At 42.3% G+C, this 20873-nt stretch overlaps 1 protein-coding gene across 4 annotated transcripts in view; it reads left to right on the top strand.

Moving 5' to 3' along the window:
• Positions 1 to 836: 836 nt before the first annotated feature.
• Positions 837 to 20873, top strand: part of ABCC5 (ATP binding cassette subfamily C member 5) — a 35078-nt gene continuing 15041 nt past the window's right edge. For 2 of the 4 annotated variants that reach the window (XM_015871571.2, XM_015871570.1), the window contains exons 1-10: positions 837 to 964; positions 1722 to 1896; positions 12103 to 12263; positions 12628 to 12783; positions 13119 to 13266; positions 17858 to 18091; positions 18205 to 18378; positions 18848 to 18995; positions 19142 to 19290; positions 19533 to 19640. In XM_015871571.2, the coding sequence (XP_015727057.1) occupies positions 1768 to 1896; positions 12103 to 12263; positions 12628 to 12783; positions 13119 to 13266; positions 17858 to 18091; positions 18205 to 18378; positions 18848 to 18995; positions 19142 to 19290; positions 19533 to 19640 (1407 nt within the window). In that variant the 5' untranslated portion in view covers positions 837 to 964; positions 1722 to 1767. Of the gene's footprint in view, positions 965 to 1721; positions 1897 to 12102; positions 12264 to 12627; positions 12784 to 13118; positions 13267 to 13564; positions 15498 to 17857; positions 18092 to 18204; positions 18379 to 18847; positions 18996 to 19141; positions 19291 to 19532; positions 19641 to 20873 lie in introns of those variants that run through there. The other 2 variants (XM_015871569.2, XM_015871572.2) reach the window with 2 other exon arrangements.

Raw genomic sequence — 20873 nt, 5'->3', positions numbered from 1 at the left:
TCACATTGCATCACATTGCATTGCATTGCATCACATGCATCGCATTGCATTGAATCGCATCGCATCGCATTGCATCACATTGCATCGCATCGCATTACATTGAATAGCATTGCATCGCATCGCACTGCATTGCATCGCATTGAATCGTATAGCATTGAATCACATTGCATTGCATCGCATTGCATCACATTGCATTGCATCACATTGCATTGCATCACATCGCATTCCATCACATCGCATTCCATCGCATCGCATTGCATCGCATTGCATCGCCCTGCATTGCATCACCATGCATCGCATCGCATCGCATCACATTGCATTGCATTGCATCCCATTGCATTGCATCACATCACATTGCATTGCATTGCATTGCATTGCATTGCATTGCATTGCATTGTATTGCATTGCATTGCATTGCATTGCATTGCATTGCATTGCATTGCATTGCATCGCATCGTATTGCACCGCATTACATTGCACCGCATTGCATTGCATCTCATTGCATTGCATTACATTGCATTGCATTGCATTGCATTACATTGCATTGCATTGCATTGCATTGTATTGCATCGCATTGCATTGCATCGCATCGCATTGCATTGCATTGCATTGCATTGTATTGCATCGCATCTCATCGCTCCCGTGCCGAACGTTCCAGACCCCCCACGCTGCGGCAGGACCAGGGCGGGGCGCGGGAAGGGGGGGAGAAAGATGGCGGTCGCGCTCTCGAGGCATTCTGGGAAGTGTAGTTCGTAGTGTAGTCCGTAGCTTGCCGCACACCTGGCGGCAGCCATCGCGCAGAGGACTACATTTCCCGTGAGGCGCTGCGCGGGAGCGGCCGCCTAGGCCCCGCCCTCCTCTTTGCGCGTGCGCCGTAGGGACGCCGGAACCGCTATAAGGGATGTTGTTTGGCTGCGCGGGCGCTGAGTGGAACAGCCGCAGTGGGGGCAGGCGGAGCGGGGAGGTGAGCGGAACCGGGCCGAGCCGTACCGGGACGGGGCTGGGCTCAGTGCGGGGGTGGGGCCGCTCCCTGCACTGCGAGGAGGGTCGGGCCCCTCGTCCCTGTGTGGGGCGCTGAGGTGTCCGCAGTGCGGGCCGTGTCCTACGTGGGGTGGGGGAGGTGGCTCCGTGTGGGGCTCTGACCCCCTTTAGGCCTCACAGTGGGGCCGTGGGCTGAGGCAGCGCTCAGGGCTGGCCCTATATATATATATATAATATATATATATAATGCTGGCTCAGGCCACTGGAGCGAGCAAATGGTTTTATAGAGAAGGAGTGTTTTCTCCGTGGTGCGTGGGATGACTCATGGTGCTGTGCAATGTGTGCATAGGGAGATTTGTTATTCAGAGCTCGGTGAGCCGTGGGGATGCAGTAATTATCGGTGTTAATGAAGGGCTGTAGGGAGGGTTGAGCTGAGCGTGGTTTCTCAAGGCTTTAACTCCACGTTTCTGTTATTTAATCTGTTAAGCTGCATAATCGTAGTTCTGAGGGGGGACTGTGGCTGTGCTCAGTGCACCCAGTGCCTCTGTACCATTTATAGGCACCTCAGGGTGTGTTTGAACTAGTTCAGAAGGAGCTGGTGTTATGGGACGTTGCGGTCACTTACTGCAGCCTTATTGTAATAAAGCTCCTCTCCTTTACTTTTCCTTAGTCGCTTTGACTCAGCTAGTTTTAAGGTGTTGGGTGTTCCATCTAACAAAGTGCTGTTTGATCCTTTCCAGGCTGCCCAGGTGCAAACACAGCAGTAAACCCTGGCGTTTACAGAAGATGAAAGACATCGACATCGGAAAAGAGTACATCATACCCAGTCCTGGGTATAGGAGTGTGAGGGAGAGGGCTGACTCGGTACAGCACGATGAGCAGGAGGGGTCGAAATTTCAGCATGCTAAACACCAGGTCAGTTTAATTTCTCTCTTGCTTGTTTTGCTGTCTCTGCTTATCGAATTACATGCAGCAACCCCTTGTGCTGTGCCAGCTCTGCATAGGTTTACTGCCTTGAAGGTCAATGAAGCTTCTCTTTTGTGTGGAAGAGGTCATTTCAAGGAGTGCTGGAGTTATCTTTAAGAAATGTGAGTGCTTAGTAAGCGTTTTCAACTTAAACGTCACTGACTAGAAATAGAATGCATTTCTAGCATGGAGATCTTGATGTGAATCCAAGCTTTTGTACTTAGAGGATCATCACAACCAAGTAAGAACAGCGAATGGCTCAGCTTAAATCACACACCGTTCAGTGCTGGCAATGGAAGAAAAAAATCTTAATCATGGCATGTTTTCCTCAAGGATTACTTTTCTGAAGCAGATGTCGAGCTTTAATAGCACAGTTCTTTCGTATTCAGTGTGGATTACTAACATCCAGATGGGAAACTGTTCCCTATGCATATGTACACTTAATGTGGTGCAGTCATAATTACTTCTAATTTAAATTGAGGAATGAGTCTTGAAATAACCACTGGCTTAAAGCTTGTGTGGTGTTTTAAACACTTAATGTGGAGCTTGTTCCCACTATGGGAGTGTATGCAGGGAGTGTATGCACTACTACCTGAGTGCTGGAGGGCAGATAGATGTCCATTGAAATGGAAACCCCTAAACTGGTGGAAGATGTTTAGGACTAATTATCTGATGCCACTTGAAAATTAATGCTATTAACTGGTCTAAATATGGAAATATTTTCTTGCGTGCGCTGTTCCTAACCTTCCGAAAACCACTGCAGTGTTATTATCTAACTGAAGCTGAGGTTAATGCTGTCTGTGTCGAGATTTTCCCAATGACAGGGTGCTTGTTCCTATTTCATATGATCTACCTGTGGCAGTCCTAGTCTGCAAGCATTGGAAATGGGGGAACTTAATGTATCTGTATAGAGGAACTGAAGATTGTTTGCTTTTCTTTTGTTGTTTGAAGGCTTAAATTTTGCTGCATTGTACTGGACACTGAGATGCAGCCACCTTCAGATTAGATTTACCTTGTTTGATCGAGGCTTAAAGGTTTTGGCCGCGTGTGTTTTGAATGCAGGCTAATAGTGCTGCACTGCTGTTTTCTGAGATGGGGGTGATTTGCTCTGCAGCAAAGCAGAGCTGGGTTGTTTGTAGTCGCAGGCCCTGCAGCTCCCGGTGTCCCTACAGGCTCTATGACTCAGCAGACTCTTGCTGGTGATGTGCAGAGGAAGGCAGAGTGATTGCATTAAAGCAGGCAGTGATGCAGAACTGGGAGCCCTCTGGAGTCACAGTGCAGCTTCTTAACAGCATTCGTTATGTTAATGTCATCGGCTTGGCATCCAGTGGACATCATCCAGTAGCAAATCTGCTCTGTCAAATTAATGATGACAACGGTGATGCCATTGGTGGCAGCTTTGATTCCCAGGCAGTGGGAGGAGGGTTAACAGTAATTGTGGTGTGCTGTTTCTCCCTGTTGGTCTGCACCATTTAATTGTTTCCCACTTTAACTTCTGAGGACAGAATCCTAAAAGCTGGCAAATGTGTTTGAATGAACCTTTCAGGTGAGAGAAATAAAATCAGCATTTTTATCTTTTTGAGGGTTAACAAAGAACAATTCCTACATACACGCACGGTGTGGCATTACAGCTTCTGATTTGGAGGTGCCTTCAGATCAGCTTCACTTGGCTGTTGTAGCCTTGTTATATTTCCTACCTGTACCAGGCTTGGTGCCTGTAATTACAGGGTGACAGTCTCAGGTAACTGATTGTGTAGCAGAGATTCTGTACCATGCAGGAAAGTAGCTGATATAGTTATAATTAACTGACAGTTCTTACCTGGAGCTTTTTTCCTTGAGTAGAAGAATGAACACTGTTACCTTATTAATGGTAAGTACTCACAGATGGGTCTGTTATTTTACTTGCTGGTTGTCTCCTTCCTTGTTGTCAAGGTTTGAATTAACTTTGAGCTCAAACTGTTCTCTTCTGCTAACTCTGCAGCCTGGATGCTTATAATCAATAAACACAAACAGCACCGAATTTGTTGCTGAATGTCAGCGAGATTAAATCCTGCTTACTTGCAAAATACCCAGGTTAAGGGTGAGGAACTGTTGTTGTAACACTGTATCAAAATCACATGTTTGCATTAGCATGTACCAAGCTTCTTCCTTTCAGTGTGTAATAAGCTTTAGTTCCTGTATTCTTAGCCTTATCACTTAGGATGCTTCGTAGTTCCTTAATAAAGGTAAGTAAAGACTCAGTTTAAGATTGACCTTTGCCTGTGCAGTCAAGTCCAGGTGTGTAACAAAAGGTAGATGTTGCAGCTTGTTGATGTCCGACCTTCTAGTTTGCCTGGGCTGCACTGAGTGAAGAGGAACTGTCTAAACTGCATGATGTATGTAAGTAACAGCTTCTGTTTATTTGAAGACATTAAAAAAAGAAGGCAGCAAACATAAAACCAGAGGGTTGGATGTGTATGTGGTGTGGCGTTACTAAGACTAGACACTAACCAGTGCTTCAAGGGGAAAATGAGTGTCCTTTAGTACCTGATCCTTTATGAACCCCGGGGCTGGGTCAGCCTAAGCTGGTTTATTGGGCACGTGTTGGTACATGCTGTTCTCTGAACCCAGTGGAGAGCTGACATGAGAAAGAAGGGTAGGACCACAGCAGTGCAGATGGAGGGCTTAAGCTTTGCTGAGACTTTGTCATCTGGGCAACTGAGTCCAGCACACCAAGCAAAGAGCTCTTAATACTCTTAATTTTCTTGTAGGAATCCTAGAGGAGGTTTTTTAGCTAGCTTGGCCAGGAGATAGCAAACTATAAGCTTGATCTGTATAGCAGCAACAAGCTGGTGCTGCAAGAAGTCTAAGGCAGTAATTTCACCACTAACTTAATCTGACATGAAGGTATGGGGCTATTTTATGGTATCGTAGTGCATAAGGTAGTGTTCTTATTAATGTGATGCATATGAATATCATAGAAGAAGGTAAAACTGCATAATACCTTGTGGAGTGGATAAAGGAACATGCTCAAAAGCATTGGTTAATGGCCACTGGAGGTGACCACTCCTCACAGGGTACGAGAATTACCTGACTTCACTTTCCTGTTGTTGCCTGTATTGCTGCATTTTGATATGGACAAGTGGACAAGGTGGATTGATTCTCTAAAAGACTTTGGTAGGTGAGAGGCTGGTTTGACTACCAAGCCAAGGTCATAAAGCCTCTTCATGTACCTTGCTCTTTATCTGAACAAAGCTGAAGACGTCTTATGTAAGTCCTTTCTGTCTTGACAAGTGGTGTTCAGGTTTCCTGCTGAAAGAAGGCTATTAGTGGGTGTTCATGATCATAATGGAAAAGAACTTGTAATTCACTTCTTAGAAACTCAACTGCTGTTCAGTCACAACTTTAGAAATCACTTCTTTGAAAGGCAGGAGCTTTTCAAACTGGCTTCTTGGAATAATTGAAATTATGCTGCAGCATAAGTAGATCTCCCATTTCCTGGTGCTTAATGGGGATGTTGCTATAGAAATGTGGGCCTCTGAAATAGTTAGGCACTCTGGAACTGAAATTCAAAAAACCCAGTTCTTATTCATGAATAAGCATCTGCGGTCTGATTTTTGATTTTTAGGTCATTGTTGGAGACTTTAATGTAGCTTATAAAATGGGGGTGTTAACTACATGTTCCCAACCGATAATACCAGACTTAATTGGGCATTCTTCTTTAGAATGAAGATAACTTCTAGGTGCACTTGCTGCCTAGCGCTGTAATCAGTAGACATCACTTGTAAGATGCTATTACGTTACCAGTGAGTGAAAATCAAGGGATGCTTTCAAATAGTGATTTCTACTTGTACTTTTAGGACTCCTTGTTCCCAAACACTTTTGTGCTCTTCAGTTGTATCTGAAATAATTGTAGCTCTTCTAACAGAAGTAGCGTGCCCTGAGGAGCAGGGTGAGACCTCATTGTGTCCATATAATATAGCATAAAATGACAGATAAGGAAGGGAAATAATTTCTTCTGAAAGTAGTTTTGGAGTAGGCCAGTTTCAAATGGAGCCTTCTGTGTGTGTTTTTGATGGAGTAGAAGGCAAATGTCTACTTCATTCCCCTGCCCATTACATTTGGAACAGTAGAAAAGGATGAGAGGTGTGTTCTCACAATGCACAGTACCTGAAAACTCAGTTCTTGAAACTTTAGCCTATGGCACTAATTAATGTTTTTGAAACATGCAGGAAAAACATGTTGTGACTTTAACTTTGAGAATCCCAGCTAATATTCCTGTCCTCATCTCGGTCTCTTGTTTTTCAGGTTTGCCCTTGATAGCTTTTGTCAGACAACAGAATGTGATCAGAGCTCGCTGGAGTTGATGTAAATCCTTCAAGCACTTATAGCCTTGAAGTGATTTATCACTATTGGGCTGTCCAATGTCAAATCATCTTTAGCTTTCAACCTCTGCAACATCTGGAGTGTTTGAACAACTCTGAACATGTTCAGAAATAGGGCTGTGATTGTAGCCTGGGTCCTTGTGCCTTGAGAAGGCCTTTGAGGCAGCTTAATTGTAAGCTTTTAGTTGCAGAGACATAGAACAGCTTGGGCTACGTTTTTTTTCTAGAGGACTTTGTATTTTCATAACATAATAAAACTAAGAATTGCTGCCTGAGTAGGCTTTTGTGGGCTGAAGGTTCTCATAGGCTCTGCGCAGGAAGGTATTGCTACATGACTGACTCAGAGGCTGCAGTTAAAAGCTGCAGTAGCTTGAGCTGATATCAGTATTCACTGTGTGAAAAGGTGAAGCTATTTGACTACTGAATTGAGCTATTTGGCAGAGGGTTGGACTTGTCCATGTCTGTGGTATTTGGCTGTGCTGGAAGGCATGTACAAAAGCAGAGCAAATCTGGATGTTTATTTCTGAAACTTATAACAGCTGCCATTATACTGTCTGCACACTTGAAGATCTCTTAATAACAGCTCCCACACAAGTGAAGTATTGGATACCTTATTTTCACAAATCATAGCTGCGTAGAAGGTGATAAAGTTGAGTTAATGTTGCCTCAAAGCATTTAAAGAAATAAACCTGAGACATGTACAGGCGTATAATGAGATCTGGGGCACTGATGAAATGAAGTGATTCCTAATGACTAACGAGGAGATGTGCCAGATCAGATACAGTCTTCTCGGTGGTGCTGTAGCTGAGCAGCTGATGTAGCAAGGAATTTAGGTAGCTTTAATAGATGAGTTTAGTGGACAGTGCTTGTAAGAAGTGCTGGACAGCCTTAATCCCTGCAAGGATGAAGTTTTCAATGAGAAGTTTAGGGTATATACTGTCAGAAAGGTGTGATGCAGAATGTGTAGCTCCTATACATTGGAGTTCTACAGTACATTTTGTGTGGTATCTGACCAAATGCAGCATGGTGTGTAGAAACCTTGTGTTAATAGATCTCTAAAATGGTGGGATGCTTGGCACAGCCCTGTGGCTGTCATGGAGACTCAATATATATCTATGAGCATTGCCAGGATGGTCTAATGGATATGGAGAAGCTGACTTGAAATGAGTAAAACTCTTCTGCTGGCAGTTCTGATACTTTCAGATACTGAGGTGGCTGTTAGTTTGTGAATGCTCATATCCTGGTGTTAATGAGTTGAGGTCTGACTGCATGCTTCTTCCACAAGCAGTCTAGTTTAGTCTAATTTGAGGACTAAGGTTTAAAGTGTGTCATAGTCAACTTATGTTAGGAGCCCTGGGGTATTTCTGGGCCTACTGGCTCATTTGCCAGTTGAGCAGGGTGCACGCTGAGTTTTAAGACTCAGTGACTATTCTTGGACCTGATGTGCAGATCTTCTGTTGTGACCCAGCTAAGGTGTGTCCTGACTGAAGATTAATTAGTCTAAGAACATCTCAGCATGTAATAGATCCTACCTGAGTGACTCAGGAGCCAAATCTTCATGCTGTGCTGGTATGTTTGCTTACTGAGGAGTTGGCTCCCCAGCTTTGTGCTCAGAGCACACGTGAGTATGTGTGCAGTTCTATGTGGCAACTCGCAGTTCAGGCTGATCAATATTTTTTCCTTCAACAGGCACCTGCTATTGGCTTGCATGAGCTATGCAGCTCCTGTGCTGGATTAGAAGCATACAGGCTCAGATCCAAGTGAATCCCAGGTCATTTATTTACAGGATCATGAGTGCTCTTCTGAATGCAAAACATCATGTGGATTCATGTACGCTAGAAACCTGAACAGCTGCTAATCAGATGCATCCACAGCAGCTGCTGTCTAAAAATCACACTGAAGTGAATGTGACATGGCCATCAATATATTTCTTGGACTGTTAGAACAAGTGGGTTTTCCAGGGCAGGGGTTAAACTGTTTTGCCTCAACACTAATGTTCCCTAGAATTCAAGGGCAAGGCCAAATAAATAATGTTCTTGGAATAAACTGATATATTTGTCCTCAGCTAGGACTCTGTGCAGAGAAATGCTCAGTATTCAGCCTTATCACAAACATACATACCATGATCCTGTTTGGCTGTAGTCTACGTATTGGCAACAAGCACTACTGAGAGAGATCTAACTGGAGGTTCACTGCAGCCATCTTGGAAGTAGTAACTAGACTTCTGAGGCACTGGAAGCTCTCTGATGGCTCTGTCCTGTCAGTGCATGTGAATTCTGCTGCTGCCTGTACTCTGTGGTCAGTGCCTGCAGATGTCTATAGGATCAATGATTCCTTCCTCACACCCATTGCCTGTTTCTTGCTGTTTCTTCTCCCAGGAGATGTGTCATGGATGAATGATGCACCAAACTAGTCTTAAAAAGCTCATGCTCTAGTCAGGCAGTGTATCATATAGCATTATACTTAGAGTAGGCTGGGAATCTAATGCTGCAAATCCTCTTAATTCTGTAGATCATATATTGCATCAGATCCAATGAAAGGAGGAGAGGGCAATTGCTGTAATGGAATACAAAGTCAGAAGAGCACTTGCTGCTTTACCAGATAATAGCAAATGTTTTGCAGTCCCACACACTGACACTAATACCTCATTTTCAGATGCTCTTAGGTCTGATGACTGGGACAACGGTACTTTAGGAATGGCTTGTGCTGCCTGTGAAAGCGGTGTATTAAAGCCTTGTAGAGCTTTCCTCTGGGGATGTTAAAACCTCATTTAGTGGGTGGCATCCCTGCCCATGGCAGGGGGTTGGGACTGGATGCTCCCTTCCAACCCAAGCTGTTCTGTTGTTCTGTGACTTGCTTGGAGATAGAAGAATTGCTGAGGACATGCCTCAGAATGTTGCTTCCTAGACTCATACTTCAGTTCTTCTTAAGCTAACTGGGATCAGTTGGCCCTATCCTTCCCAATCCCATGAAAACTAGTAGCTAATCTTGTTTAGAAACAGCAGTCCTTTAATGAGATCTCTTAAAACATGAAGTTTTTGTTCTGCTTGAAGTCCTAATACAGAAGATATCCTAAGCACTGCTGAGCAGGGCTGGTAGTCAGTGGATTCAGCATTTCTGCATGTACTGGCCTGGTCCTGAGCTATACTGTGCTTAGCTTCCCACTTACTTCATCTTACTGGGAGCCTGAATGTAGGAGTGAGGAGGCCTGCTGAGCTTTACCTTGTAAATGGGAGAGGTGGGAGTTCCTATTCTGCTGTATTGCCAACTTGGGTCTTTACTGCTTGAATAAACCAGTTTTAACTGTGATGTTAAATTAGCCACGTTAGCTTTGATATTCAGTGTCAGCTGCAAGCACTAATGACTAAAACTTTGTCTGCTCTAGTTTGCTAGAAGAACTCTAGGTAGAAGAAGAGGTTTTCCTCCTTCTCTGTAGTGATCTGAGCCCTGGAAGATCTGCTTTGTGGAAGATGAGAAGTCATTCATTGTATGGTGGGATTTGATGTGCATGATCACTGCAAATAAATCAAGTTCTCTCTGCAAGAGAAGTAATGGATGGAAACTCTGCTTTGTTTGGCCTTTAAACTTGTCTGGTTTTGCTGTTGTCATCTGATGCTACAATTTTCAAGCCAATAAGTTGCCACAGTCTCTGCTAAATGTGAGATTGCTTGTGCAGAGGGCTGTGACCTTGCTGGTTTTTTCATATCTGCAGCACAGCTGCCTCCTTTTCCTTCACCTGCTTCATCAGCCCTGCCAAAATAAATGCCCTTGTTCCCTGCTTAGGAGGAAATGTCTATAAAAGCTGCTATTTCTGGCTCTGCCTTGCATCGTTGTATGTGCTTACCATCACTGTGAGCAGTTTGTTGACCTTGTACAAGGAAATGCAGATTACATCTGCTGGTAGGGTTTTGTTCCCTGTAGTTTGCATGTAGGCAGAGAGGGGCAGGTGTGTAGTGATACTACCCCAGAGTATTCTCAGCAGCGTACAGCAGAGGGATTATAAGCTGAACTGGTAGCATACTGTCAGCAAAATGGGATGTTTGGGTAGATCTGCATGGGGCTTTTGTAAATGGGTGTTGTGGCAAACTGGCTGTGAATTTCTCTGCAGTATCCGAGAGTGTTGGTGCAGAACTTCCCTCTGCTGCAGAGTCCTTTGAGACATCTTTAAGACATCTGTGGCAGGTCCCATTTTATTGCTGATTAGTGTAGATTTGGTAAGAAGGTGAGTTGGTAATTTAATAAGAATTGTGAAGCCTTTCCATTCCAAGTGTTACATATTCTGGGTTATTCCACATGTTAAAATTGTTGTAATATTCCTCTGTTTTCTCATTCTGTTGTCTAATTTTGTAATTACAGCTCTAGATTTGGCTTATGCTCTTTGAGTCCAGGACCATAGGCTGCTGACACTGTGCTTAGGCAGCATTTAAGCACTTGGTTAAATAAATAAAGGGCAGATTTATGCCGTCATTATCATTTTCCAGCTCTTGACCTTTATGCAAATAGGAGCTAATTGTGTTAATGTGTTATACAGTTAGGGGTTAATATAACACAGGTTAAGTCTCACATAAAATGGTAGCACTTCTAGTACAAATTATATAACACAAGGTTAGGAATCAAATGCTAATGATGACCATTTAAGGCTTTGGGGGTATTGTGTCTTTAGGAGGCTATGAGTCAGTTTCAAAGGAATAAAATAACTTTTCCCTGGCAGGGCAACCGATAAGGGTAAACAGGGGCAGCTTCAGGGGATTGGGGGTGGGCTAGCTGGTCTTCTAAGGTCCTTTCCAGCCTGAACGTAATGATTTCCTTGTATCTGTGTTTGTGGGACAGACAGGAAGATTTCTACCAGAGTCCACAAAGTATCTAAATTTCAAAGAACCAGAAAGCAAACAGATAACATGGCTCTGCAATAAATGGTCCGTTAAGTCATCAGATCCAGTAGCGAGCCCTTTGCAAGTGGAGATAGCGAGCTTATCTTCTACTTTTGCCACATGTAGCTTCAAAATATTTGTTTGAACTCTGTGAAGTTTTGACTTCTCCATATCACCGCTGCTTACTTTCTCCTGTTAGATTAGATTTTAAAGGCTGCATTTTATTGAGGCTATGGGAAGACTCTCCTGAGATAACTCTTGTGTTAGAAATGTTTGTTAATAGAGTTGCTGAGCCATGGAGAAATGTGGTTGGGAGCAGATAGAATTACCATCTTTATTTCTTTTAGTTCAGAGAGAAAGGGAAAAAACGGGGCATGTGATAAAGTATGCACCATTCTGTGTGTATTTTTCTTTTGGTCCAACCTAAGGTGTTTTTGAGGAGAGTTTAATAGGATTCCAAAAGTAATCTGACTTTTCTGAGGATAGAAATATCTAAATTGTACTAAGAGGGGGGGAGTTCATTAAGAATGAATCTCTTAACTTCACTGCAGGAGCATTGATTCCTTGATTTTACAGAGAACTGATGTAAGAACTGGTTCTGTCATTTTCCTCCATTGTATTTCCTTTCCTGAAACTTTTGATCCTGTGGCAATATTCAAGATTAATTTCTCCATTTATCCTTTGAACACACAGATAACGTTCTGGTGCTAGTTTATTATACAAATACAGCAGTCTGTTGCAGATCTAGAATGTCTGTGCCTTCCATGACTTCTAAATCTGTCCTCTAAAACATTTCAGTAATGGTGGTTGATGTTGTTGCAATGACTTAAAGAAGGAAGAGGTGCGTGGTTGCTGGATTCAGGAGTTGTGGACTTCAAACACAGCTTTGAATTCTGACTCTGCTGTCTCTTTTGTAAAAGCAGATTGAGTGCCAGGATGCCTTGGAAGCAGCTGCTCGTGCAGAGGGGCTTCCACTGGATACCTCCGTGCATTCCCAGCTGAGAATGCTGGACGAAGAGCATCACAAGGGCAAATACCACCATGGCCTGAATGCGCTGAAACCCATACGGACTACTTCCAAGTAAGTCCTTAGGCTCCAGGAGAGCTGATACAGCATTTGCTTTTCAGACCTTGTACAAAGTAGGATTGCAGCTGTAGGTCTGCTGACGTTTTCAGCATCAGTCAGAGTGTGCTCATCCAGTATGACCTGCATGGGCCATTTGGAACTCTGAGTGCTTTGAACAGGGAAGAGGCTTTGAGGCTTTGTTTTTCTAGGGGCTTTACAATTCTTTTTCCTTTTCATTGAATCGTAGAATCCTTAGAGTTGGAAGGGATGTCTAAAGGTCATGTAGTTGAACTCCTCTGTAATGAACAGGATATCCATGACTAGATCAGGTTGCCTGGAGCCTTTTCATTTGTTTCTGATTTATTTTTTCTCCTTTTAGACACCAGCACCCTGTTGATAACGCTGGGCTTTTCTCCTGCATGACCTTCTCCTGGCTCACTCCTTTGGCCCGCAGAGCATACAAGAAAGGGGAGTTGTTCATGGATGATGTGTGGTCTTTGTCAAGGCACGAGTCTTCAGATATCAACTGTAGAAGGTAGAAACATCTGTTGGGTTTTTTTGTTTCATTTTTTTTTATAAGTTCACAAGCAATGAAAAGAATTGCGTTGGCAAAGAAAACACCAATGCATTGATGCATTGCTTTTTGTCCCCTTCTTTAGTACTGTTTGTACTAAGTATAGATACCTCAAGATGCAGAGCCATCTCTTTACCTCACAGAATATACCATGTGTTTATTTGTCTTGAATTTATTATTGAATTATTGTTGCTCTGAGCTGGGAAGCGCTTGGAATTTTCACAAAGAAGTGCCTGTGAGCTTGTACCTTCTTTCGTGGCAAAAGATTCCTAGCATAAGACGTCTGTTTTTATTAGGCTGGAGAGATTGTGGCAGGAAGAACTGGAAGAAAACGGGCCCGACGATGCTTCTCTCCGAAGGGTTGTGTGGATTTTCTGCCGCACCAGACTCATCATTTCCATTGTGTGTCTGATGATCACGCAGCTCGCGGGTTTTAGTGGACCAGTAAGTAATATCCATCCTTTTTTTTAACAACCCCAGAGGGCTCCATCTCATGGCCAAGTGCAAAATACGAAGGTTTCATTGCAGAGTCGTTTAAATGTTTTGACTAGCTAGAAATTTCGGGGTGAAATTCCAGAGTGTTACGATAATCCAAGATAGGTTTCCTACAGCTGGTGTGGATCAGTTGCTGAATACCGAGGCCAAGTTCTTGGAAGAGGGAGGGGACTTTTAGATACCTTGGAGGAAATGTGCACCTGTTTTTTCTCTTTGCTTTTCAGTGTAGTTTAAAGTCATTCCTTAACTGACACGTGATCTTTTTGCATAATATTCTTACGTGCGGGTCTTTTATGTTGTGTTGCTTTTTCCTTTTGTTTTGACATTCTGTGAATTTATCTTGCAATGAAACACTGATTTTAGATTATTGGCATTAATAGCACAGTCTTCAAGAAGTGGAACCGAGCAATTTTATTAGAGCGCTACTTAAAAAATAATATGTGCAGATCTGGTCAGACAGGTTTGATGTAGAGTTCATGTTAGAGTATGTTATTGCCTCTAGGAACTGCTGCAGTTTTTTGCCATGAGTTGTAATGAAGATAACAACATATGGGACTTGGCATTCACAACATCTTTGTCACCTGTTTGTTGCACGTGCTGTGCAGATTTGCAGTTGAAATTTTGACTAAATTTATTCTCTACACATTTCCCTTGAGGAGTAGGAGCAGTATTACTGCTAGTAGTACACGTTTCAGTGTGCTGGTAAGCTGAAGGTTCATTTCTGGGGTAAGTACACCTGGGTGCACTGTTAGGTGGAATGTCTTTTTAGAAATGTTCTCCAGCTTTTCATGTCTTATCAAAATGTTCTTCTGCTTTTTATGCCTTTTTAAAGTTTGCTTTCTTTTATGTGAAACGAATAACAAATGTTTCTATGATACTGTTTTCATGGTAATGGTCTGTCTTATGTTAGTTATAAAATGTACGAACATACTGTGCTAATTAACAATATATCACGATTAAGATTTTCACAGCACTAGCTTTGCCCAAGAAGAGCTTCTGTCATTGTTTCACTGCAGGGCTTTAGCAGCTGCTTTTATGCTTAGTAACAAACTTGCAGCAGGGTGTTCCCTAATTTCTGTAGAGTCATCTCAATTTCTCTCAGCCAAACTGCTGAATGAAAGTGGGAAGGGAAAGGAAAAAAACAAACCAACTTGACAAGGCTGGGAGCTACGACTGCAGTTGATGTTCAATTTGGATAATTTAAAATAATCTGTGGACATTGCCTGTTTGCAGACAACCTTATTCATTTCTCTGAATAAGGAACGATAGCCTTTTATTTCTAACATTTGGCATGGAAAAGGAGTCTTTACCATCCCTCCTCTCTGTTTTCTTTTTTTAATGGCACACCTCATGGATATGCCTGTGCTGTCTCCTCTGGTACATTAGTGCTTTCTTGTGTTGTTGTGCCCTTTCGGTCACCTGAAGGTGAAAAGGGAGACCAGGAAAAGCACTTGACTGGACCTCGAATATTGGTGAAAACTGGCAAAACGGAGTTAAACAATTATATTAAGCTTCAAAAACTTGGGGTGTCTGTGACCTTGAAATGCCAGCCCACGGTTGTGGCTTCGCTAATGAACATTGTGATGGTTATAACTGGAAAGGCCTCTGTCGTCTTTTTCAGTTGATACCAGATCCTTCAGGGGTCTTGCTTTTATTTTGTTCATCTGGCACAGTATCAAAATCCATTAAACGGTCAAATAGCTGCATGTGTCAGACTGCCTTGTCATAACCATCAGAATGTACGAGAACGGGTTTTTATCTCCCAAAAATATTCGCTGCCGTTTAATCAGCTGCCAGAACTTCACATTCAGATGAAGGAGCAGAGAAGTTTTGTTTATGACTGAACGTAGTTTAACTCCAGGTCTGAACATTGTACCCATTTGCAACTGTTCAGAGCTATTCTTCCTGTTTGGGAGATGGGGAAACTTGCCATCTTAGTGGAGTACAGCTTGACAGTTTGGTCAGTTATTGGAGGGGGAGTGGTAAGCTGGTGGAGGTAAGTTTCCCATTTCCCAGTTGGCTCCGGTTGCAGCCCACCCCGTTGCACGCTGGCTGTGGTGGGGGTGCCTGCGCTGCAGTGGGACCAGTGACAGAAGCTGTTCTTTAGAATTTTCAGGATGGCTGTTTTCTGCGTCAGAATGAGGCAGTCCTGCTGGGCAGAGCCAACGCCAAGAGCAAAGGTAAGGTAATGTTTATTCAATGAGAATGCTTAGACAGCCAAGAAGCTAGTACCATCTACTGCAGTCATAGTCACAGGAATTCCTTTATCCCGTTAGATCGTTTTAAGTTTGTACTACAGCTTTCTTGTTTTGTAAATAACTTGATGGTGGATTCTTTTGATGAAGTCAGTTTGAATTGGAGTAGTATGTGCTTATGTGTAAATGTTAATTCTGTGTGACTTCTTTCCGTTCCCTTTTCAAAATTCTTTAATCTGCTCTTTCCTCTTTCTTTCTTCTGGGGCAAAAATAAAAATAACAATGGGGTGTAATGCCTGGTCTCTATTTCATCACGGGAGATGCTGATTCTATAAAACGGTGCTGCAAAAAAAAAAATGCACTAAAAAGTTTTGGGAAGGAATGAGACCCCAGGAAACATCTGCTATCTTTATACATCCTCTCTTGGAGACCTTCAGCAATGCTGTGGTGTGCGAGAAAAAGGCTTTGCAGTCTGCGACCATGCTGAGTTACAGCTCGTGAGGAAAAGGGGGGATTTTCACCCCAGTGCTCAGTGACTCGGTTGCATATGTTGGATTGAATACTGGGAAAAAAGAAGTCAGTAATCTTCTTAGTAACTGCAAACCAACTGTATGCAGTTGTCGTCCAAACAGTGGATGTAAAACTAAATCCGAGTAAGGAGAAAGTTGGAGCGCGATAGGTCTGTGAATGTGAGCTCCTCACATTTGTTCAGGGATCGATATGTAAATTTTCTCAGTTGCCATTCTAGAAACCGATGGACATCTGGCTTTAATTCACACTTGTGAAAATGAAAGAGCAAAATTATTGACAGCATGTTTCCTTGGTTCTGACACGCAGAATTACTTTCCTCAGAACACATGAGTTCGATCTCCATTTTTTTTTTTCCTGTTATTTGGTGCTGGGCTGTAGCTTTCGATACCTTTGCTGCAATAGTGGGGTTTTGGTTTTTTCCATCTCTCTTCAAACTATAAAACTATGCAGAACTCTTGTTTACAAAGCGTGATTTAGTCAAGAGGACTTCAAAGGACTGTGATGAAAAAGGCTTCTCACATATTTTTCCTTGGTCTAAAATTTTTTTTGGTTGCTTTTCATTGTGGGCAAAGGTAATTCTGCTCTGTAGTAGCATATCAAAAGCACCAGTATCTTAAAGCATCTTGTTGAAAAGCTGTCTAGGAAAACTCATTTTGTTACCTATAAAGCCTTACGATAGCATACATTTTAAAGCAGATTTCAGAATTTGGGCAGCCTCGGAAGCCTCCCCTGTTGGCACCTGCAAGTTTGACTTCCTTTGGACTTCATGAAAACACACTGTTCTGTTCTTGTATTTTTATAACTGTGTATAGTTTCAATGATAGTTTATGTTAGAGGCTAAGACTGTTAGATATTAACCCTTTGCAATTATCTTGTACGTGCAGATTGTATATTTATACAATTCTCTACCTGTTGTACCGTGTTTGTGAGATGTTACCATTGAAGATGACGCTTTATTTCAAATAAAAACCTGTTGTTTCTCAGTCAATAGTATTTAATATTGCTGATGATTGTGAGTTGTATGATGTTACATTGTGCCGTTGGACCACAGAGAGCTCGAGGTGGGAATTGGTGGTTCTGGGGGCTACGTTCTTTCTGCAGGTCATATTTGCAATGTGATTCCTGAGGTAAAGTGTTCATGTTTTTGGGGGGAAAGGGTACGGGGAGGGATCGAATGGTTAATTTGCTTTCTTTTCCTTTTTTATTTTCCCCGCCCCAATGGTTTGTGGCGTTTCGTACCTTGTGCTTTCTGCTTGTTTTTATTTTCTTTACAATTAAACTGCTGATGTTTATTTCCAGGAATGTTTTGCAAATGTCCTTCTCACTCTTCCCCTCCACAACTGTAGGTACATTGTTCCTTTTTATCAAAATAAGCACGTTTGAAGCAAGCCAAAGATAAAGTAAAAAGGTCTTAATGTCACGTAAAGGAATGTTTTTGTTTTTGTTTTTTTAATGTGCTCAGATGTATAAGTAGTGACTATATTTTAAGACTCTTCTATATGACAATGCATTGCTTTCAGCTAACTGACAGATTTATGTTAAGTTAGAAGACATGGGATTAGAAGCGTGCTGCAAGGAACGTGGTTCCTATTGAACTCTCCTTAATGAATTTGACTTGGCACACGGCTCTCAGCAGGGCTTTGTTGCAGTGCTCCTTGTGTTGTCATCTTTTACTTCTAGAAAGAAGACGCTTCCTATTTCAAACGGCTCTTTTAAAAGCAAAGTAGCCTACTTATTTCTAACTTAACATAAAGTTGTTGCATGGTCCTCTGGAATGATGGGGTGTTCACGCAAGCTTGCATTTCTTCCTGTAGGCGTTCGTTGTGAAACATCTTTTGGAGTATACCCAACAGAGTGAGTCCAACCTGCAGTACAGCTTGTTTTTAGTTTTTGGCATCTTTATGACGGAAATAGTGCGGTCTTGGTCCCTGGCGCTAACGTGGGCCTTGAACTACCGCACGGGGGTTAGACTGCGTGGAGCCATCCTCACAATGGCATTTAAGAAAATTCTCAAGCTGAAGAACATCAAGGAGAAATCTCTTGGCGAGGTAAGCTGCAGTATCGCTTCAGAAGTAGCTGGGATATAAAGGGGTATGCGATGCATTGCTTTGAGAACGAACTGTGCCTTAAATCTGTGTCATCTATTGCGTGTATTTTTCAGCTCATAAATGTGTGTTCCAATGACGGTCAAAGGATGTTTGAAGCTGCAGCAGTTGGCAGTTTGTTGGCTGGGGGCCCCATCGTGGCCATCTTAGGAATGGTTTACAATGTAATTATCCTGGGCCCAACAGGCTTCTTGGGCTCTGCTGTCTTCATCCTTTTCTACCCAGCGATGGTAAGTTGAAAAGGGTTAAGACCCACTTCATTTTTCTTAGGCCAGACTTACGCATGGTTCTGAACAGAAGGTGTTGACCTGTGCTAAGTTAAGGCTGTTTTTGGCACTGTATATTATTGAAGGTGTTCCTAAAGATGATGTGAGAAACAGGAAACTCACAGTGATAGGAAAAGAAAACCCAACACCATGAAAGTAGGAAAGCTGATAGATTGGACTTCCAGGTAAATACTCACAGCTGAATTAAACTGCAGTGTTCAGGCAGAGATTAGACATCTTATGTATGGGGACTGAACTTTAGATGCTTCAGCCAAGAGCGTTTCACTGTTGAGTTCAATGAAAGGCATTGAGAAGTGCTGCACCTGGGAGGAACGTGCTCATACTTAGTTGTTCCTGCTTCCATTTCTGCTCAGCTGTAAATAAGCTCTTTCTGAGTTGTACTAATATTGGGTGGCGTTACTTTTTGTTTCAGATGTTTGTATCGCGCCTCACTGCTTATTTCAGAAGAAAATGTGTATCAACAACAGATGAACGTGTGCAGAAGATGAACGAAGTTCTTAATTACATTAAGTTCATTAAAATGTATGCCTGGGTCAAACCGTTTTCTCAGAATGTTCAAAGTGAGTTCACGCAACTTATAAATGTATCCTGTTGTGCTGATGTCCCATTGCTTCGTGTGGGATCGTCCTATACTGTGATAGTGTGTGTTGTGTGTGTGCTCTTCTGAAAAATACTCCAAACTCAATTCTGCTATTTATATTTCTAGAAATCCGTGAGGAAGAGCGTAAAATCTTGGAGCGTGCGGGCTACTTCCAGAGCATCACTGTGGGAGTGGCTCCCATAGTGGTAGTCATTGCCAGCGTGGTGACCTTTTCTGTCCATATGATACTTGGCTATGATCTTACAGCAGCTCAGGTGGGTGGTTAGTTAATTGCAATGTTGAAGATATTCCCTATTGCATTGCTGCAGTAACTTTTCTTACAAAGCTCTATTTTCTACCACTCCAGAGTATGCTGAATCTTTAAAGGGTTATTCTTGGTCTGTGGGTCTTTCCTGTGGCTTTAACTTTCTGCTATGGCAGCTCAACCTTTAGAAGGTTGCAGTTGTTTGTTCAGTGTGTTACATCCTAATGTGATTCTGACTTGTTTTGTTTTTAGGCATTCACAGTGGTCACTGTCTTTAACTCGATGACTTTTGCTCTGAAAGTAACACCTTTCTCAGTGAAGTCTTTATCTGAGGCATCCGTTTCTGTCGACAGATTTAAGGTAAGCAGGCCTTTAGCTTTGCAGTTTTAACTGTAAGTGTGGAATGTTGTATGTGTATAATAGATGCTAAGAGAACTCTTTCAGGACAGTGCTGGTTTGCTGTACAATGAGCCTTTTTCTGCATACTTAGCACTCCAGGTTATTATTATTCTGCAGAAGGAATAGAAACCCAGTCAAGGGAGCATTAGAGCCTAAAGACAGTACTGTTGTGGGAAGCAAAATAGACTTACTTAATGATTTCAAGATTTTGCTGTTGGTCCCTGTTGAAGATGGTATTCAAAGCTAGATGGGTTCACAGAATAATAATCCTTGCAGTCTCTTTTAAGACCAATAAATGTAGTTGTGACCTGACTTAAAATATATATATATATGGCAGCAAATTAAACCCAGATAACAGAAAAAATCCAATCGTATCCTTCAACCCCTGTGAGTACACTGGGTAGTTCAATATGAGCTCAGAGGGCAAGCCTTTATTTTGCCTTCTTGTAGACATTGGTGCACAGTAATATTGCACATTGCAGAAATTTCCATACAGGCTTCCACAGATAGTAGAAGATATCTAGATTGTGTAATGCATTTATGGAACAACTTTACATGTGAAAATTATAGCCATAAAATAACGGAATCCAGGGAATGGTTGAGAGAGATCCCATTATTTCTGAGCGTTTTTGTTTAATCTTTTAACTGATTCATCCCAAATCAAGTTTTCCTAAGTACAGTTGTACTGGAGGGAATTTTGGGGGGATGCAGAGAAGAGAGGAAGCTTAACTTGTATAAGGAGTGTAACACGAGGTAGGGATACTCTGATAGCACACTGAAAATGTAACTGATGTTTTGGCTTTGTAAATGTATGGGCTTTCTTATGAACATATGACTTGGGGCAGGGCAATCTCAAGAGTCAATATGTCTGACAGTTGAGATGTCTGTAATCACTAGGGCTTCTTAGTCCAGAACAGAAGTCATGTAAGATAAAATGATTCTCATTATTAACTATACTGTGTAAAAATATATATATATGTATTTCGTCTGTGTTGATTATAAGTACTGATGGATGTGGTGGAAGACATGATGCAATGGACTTAATGACTTGCTTACTGTCAAGCAGCCCAGCATAGATCAGCTAAATTTGTGAGTGATGACATTCTCCCAGCAGAAGAGGTGAAGGTTAAAAGCTGAAGATAAGTAATTCCATCTCCTTCTGTCCTAAGCTGGTGCTCAGGACAAGTCAGTCAC

The sequence above is a fragment of the Coturnix japonica genome, chromosome 9 (genome assembly GCF_001577835.2).
Source record: "Coturnix japonica isolate 7356 chromosome 9, Coturnix japonica 2.1, whole genome shotgun sequence".
Classification (NCBI taxonomy): Eukaryota; Metazoa; Chordata; class Aves; order Galliformes; family Phasianidae; genus Coturnix; species Coturnix japonica.
The sequence above is the reverse complement of the archived record's forward strand: the minus strand, read 5'-3'. Positions and strand labels throughout refer to the sequence as shown.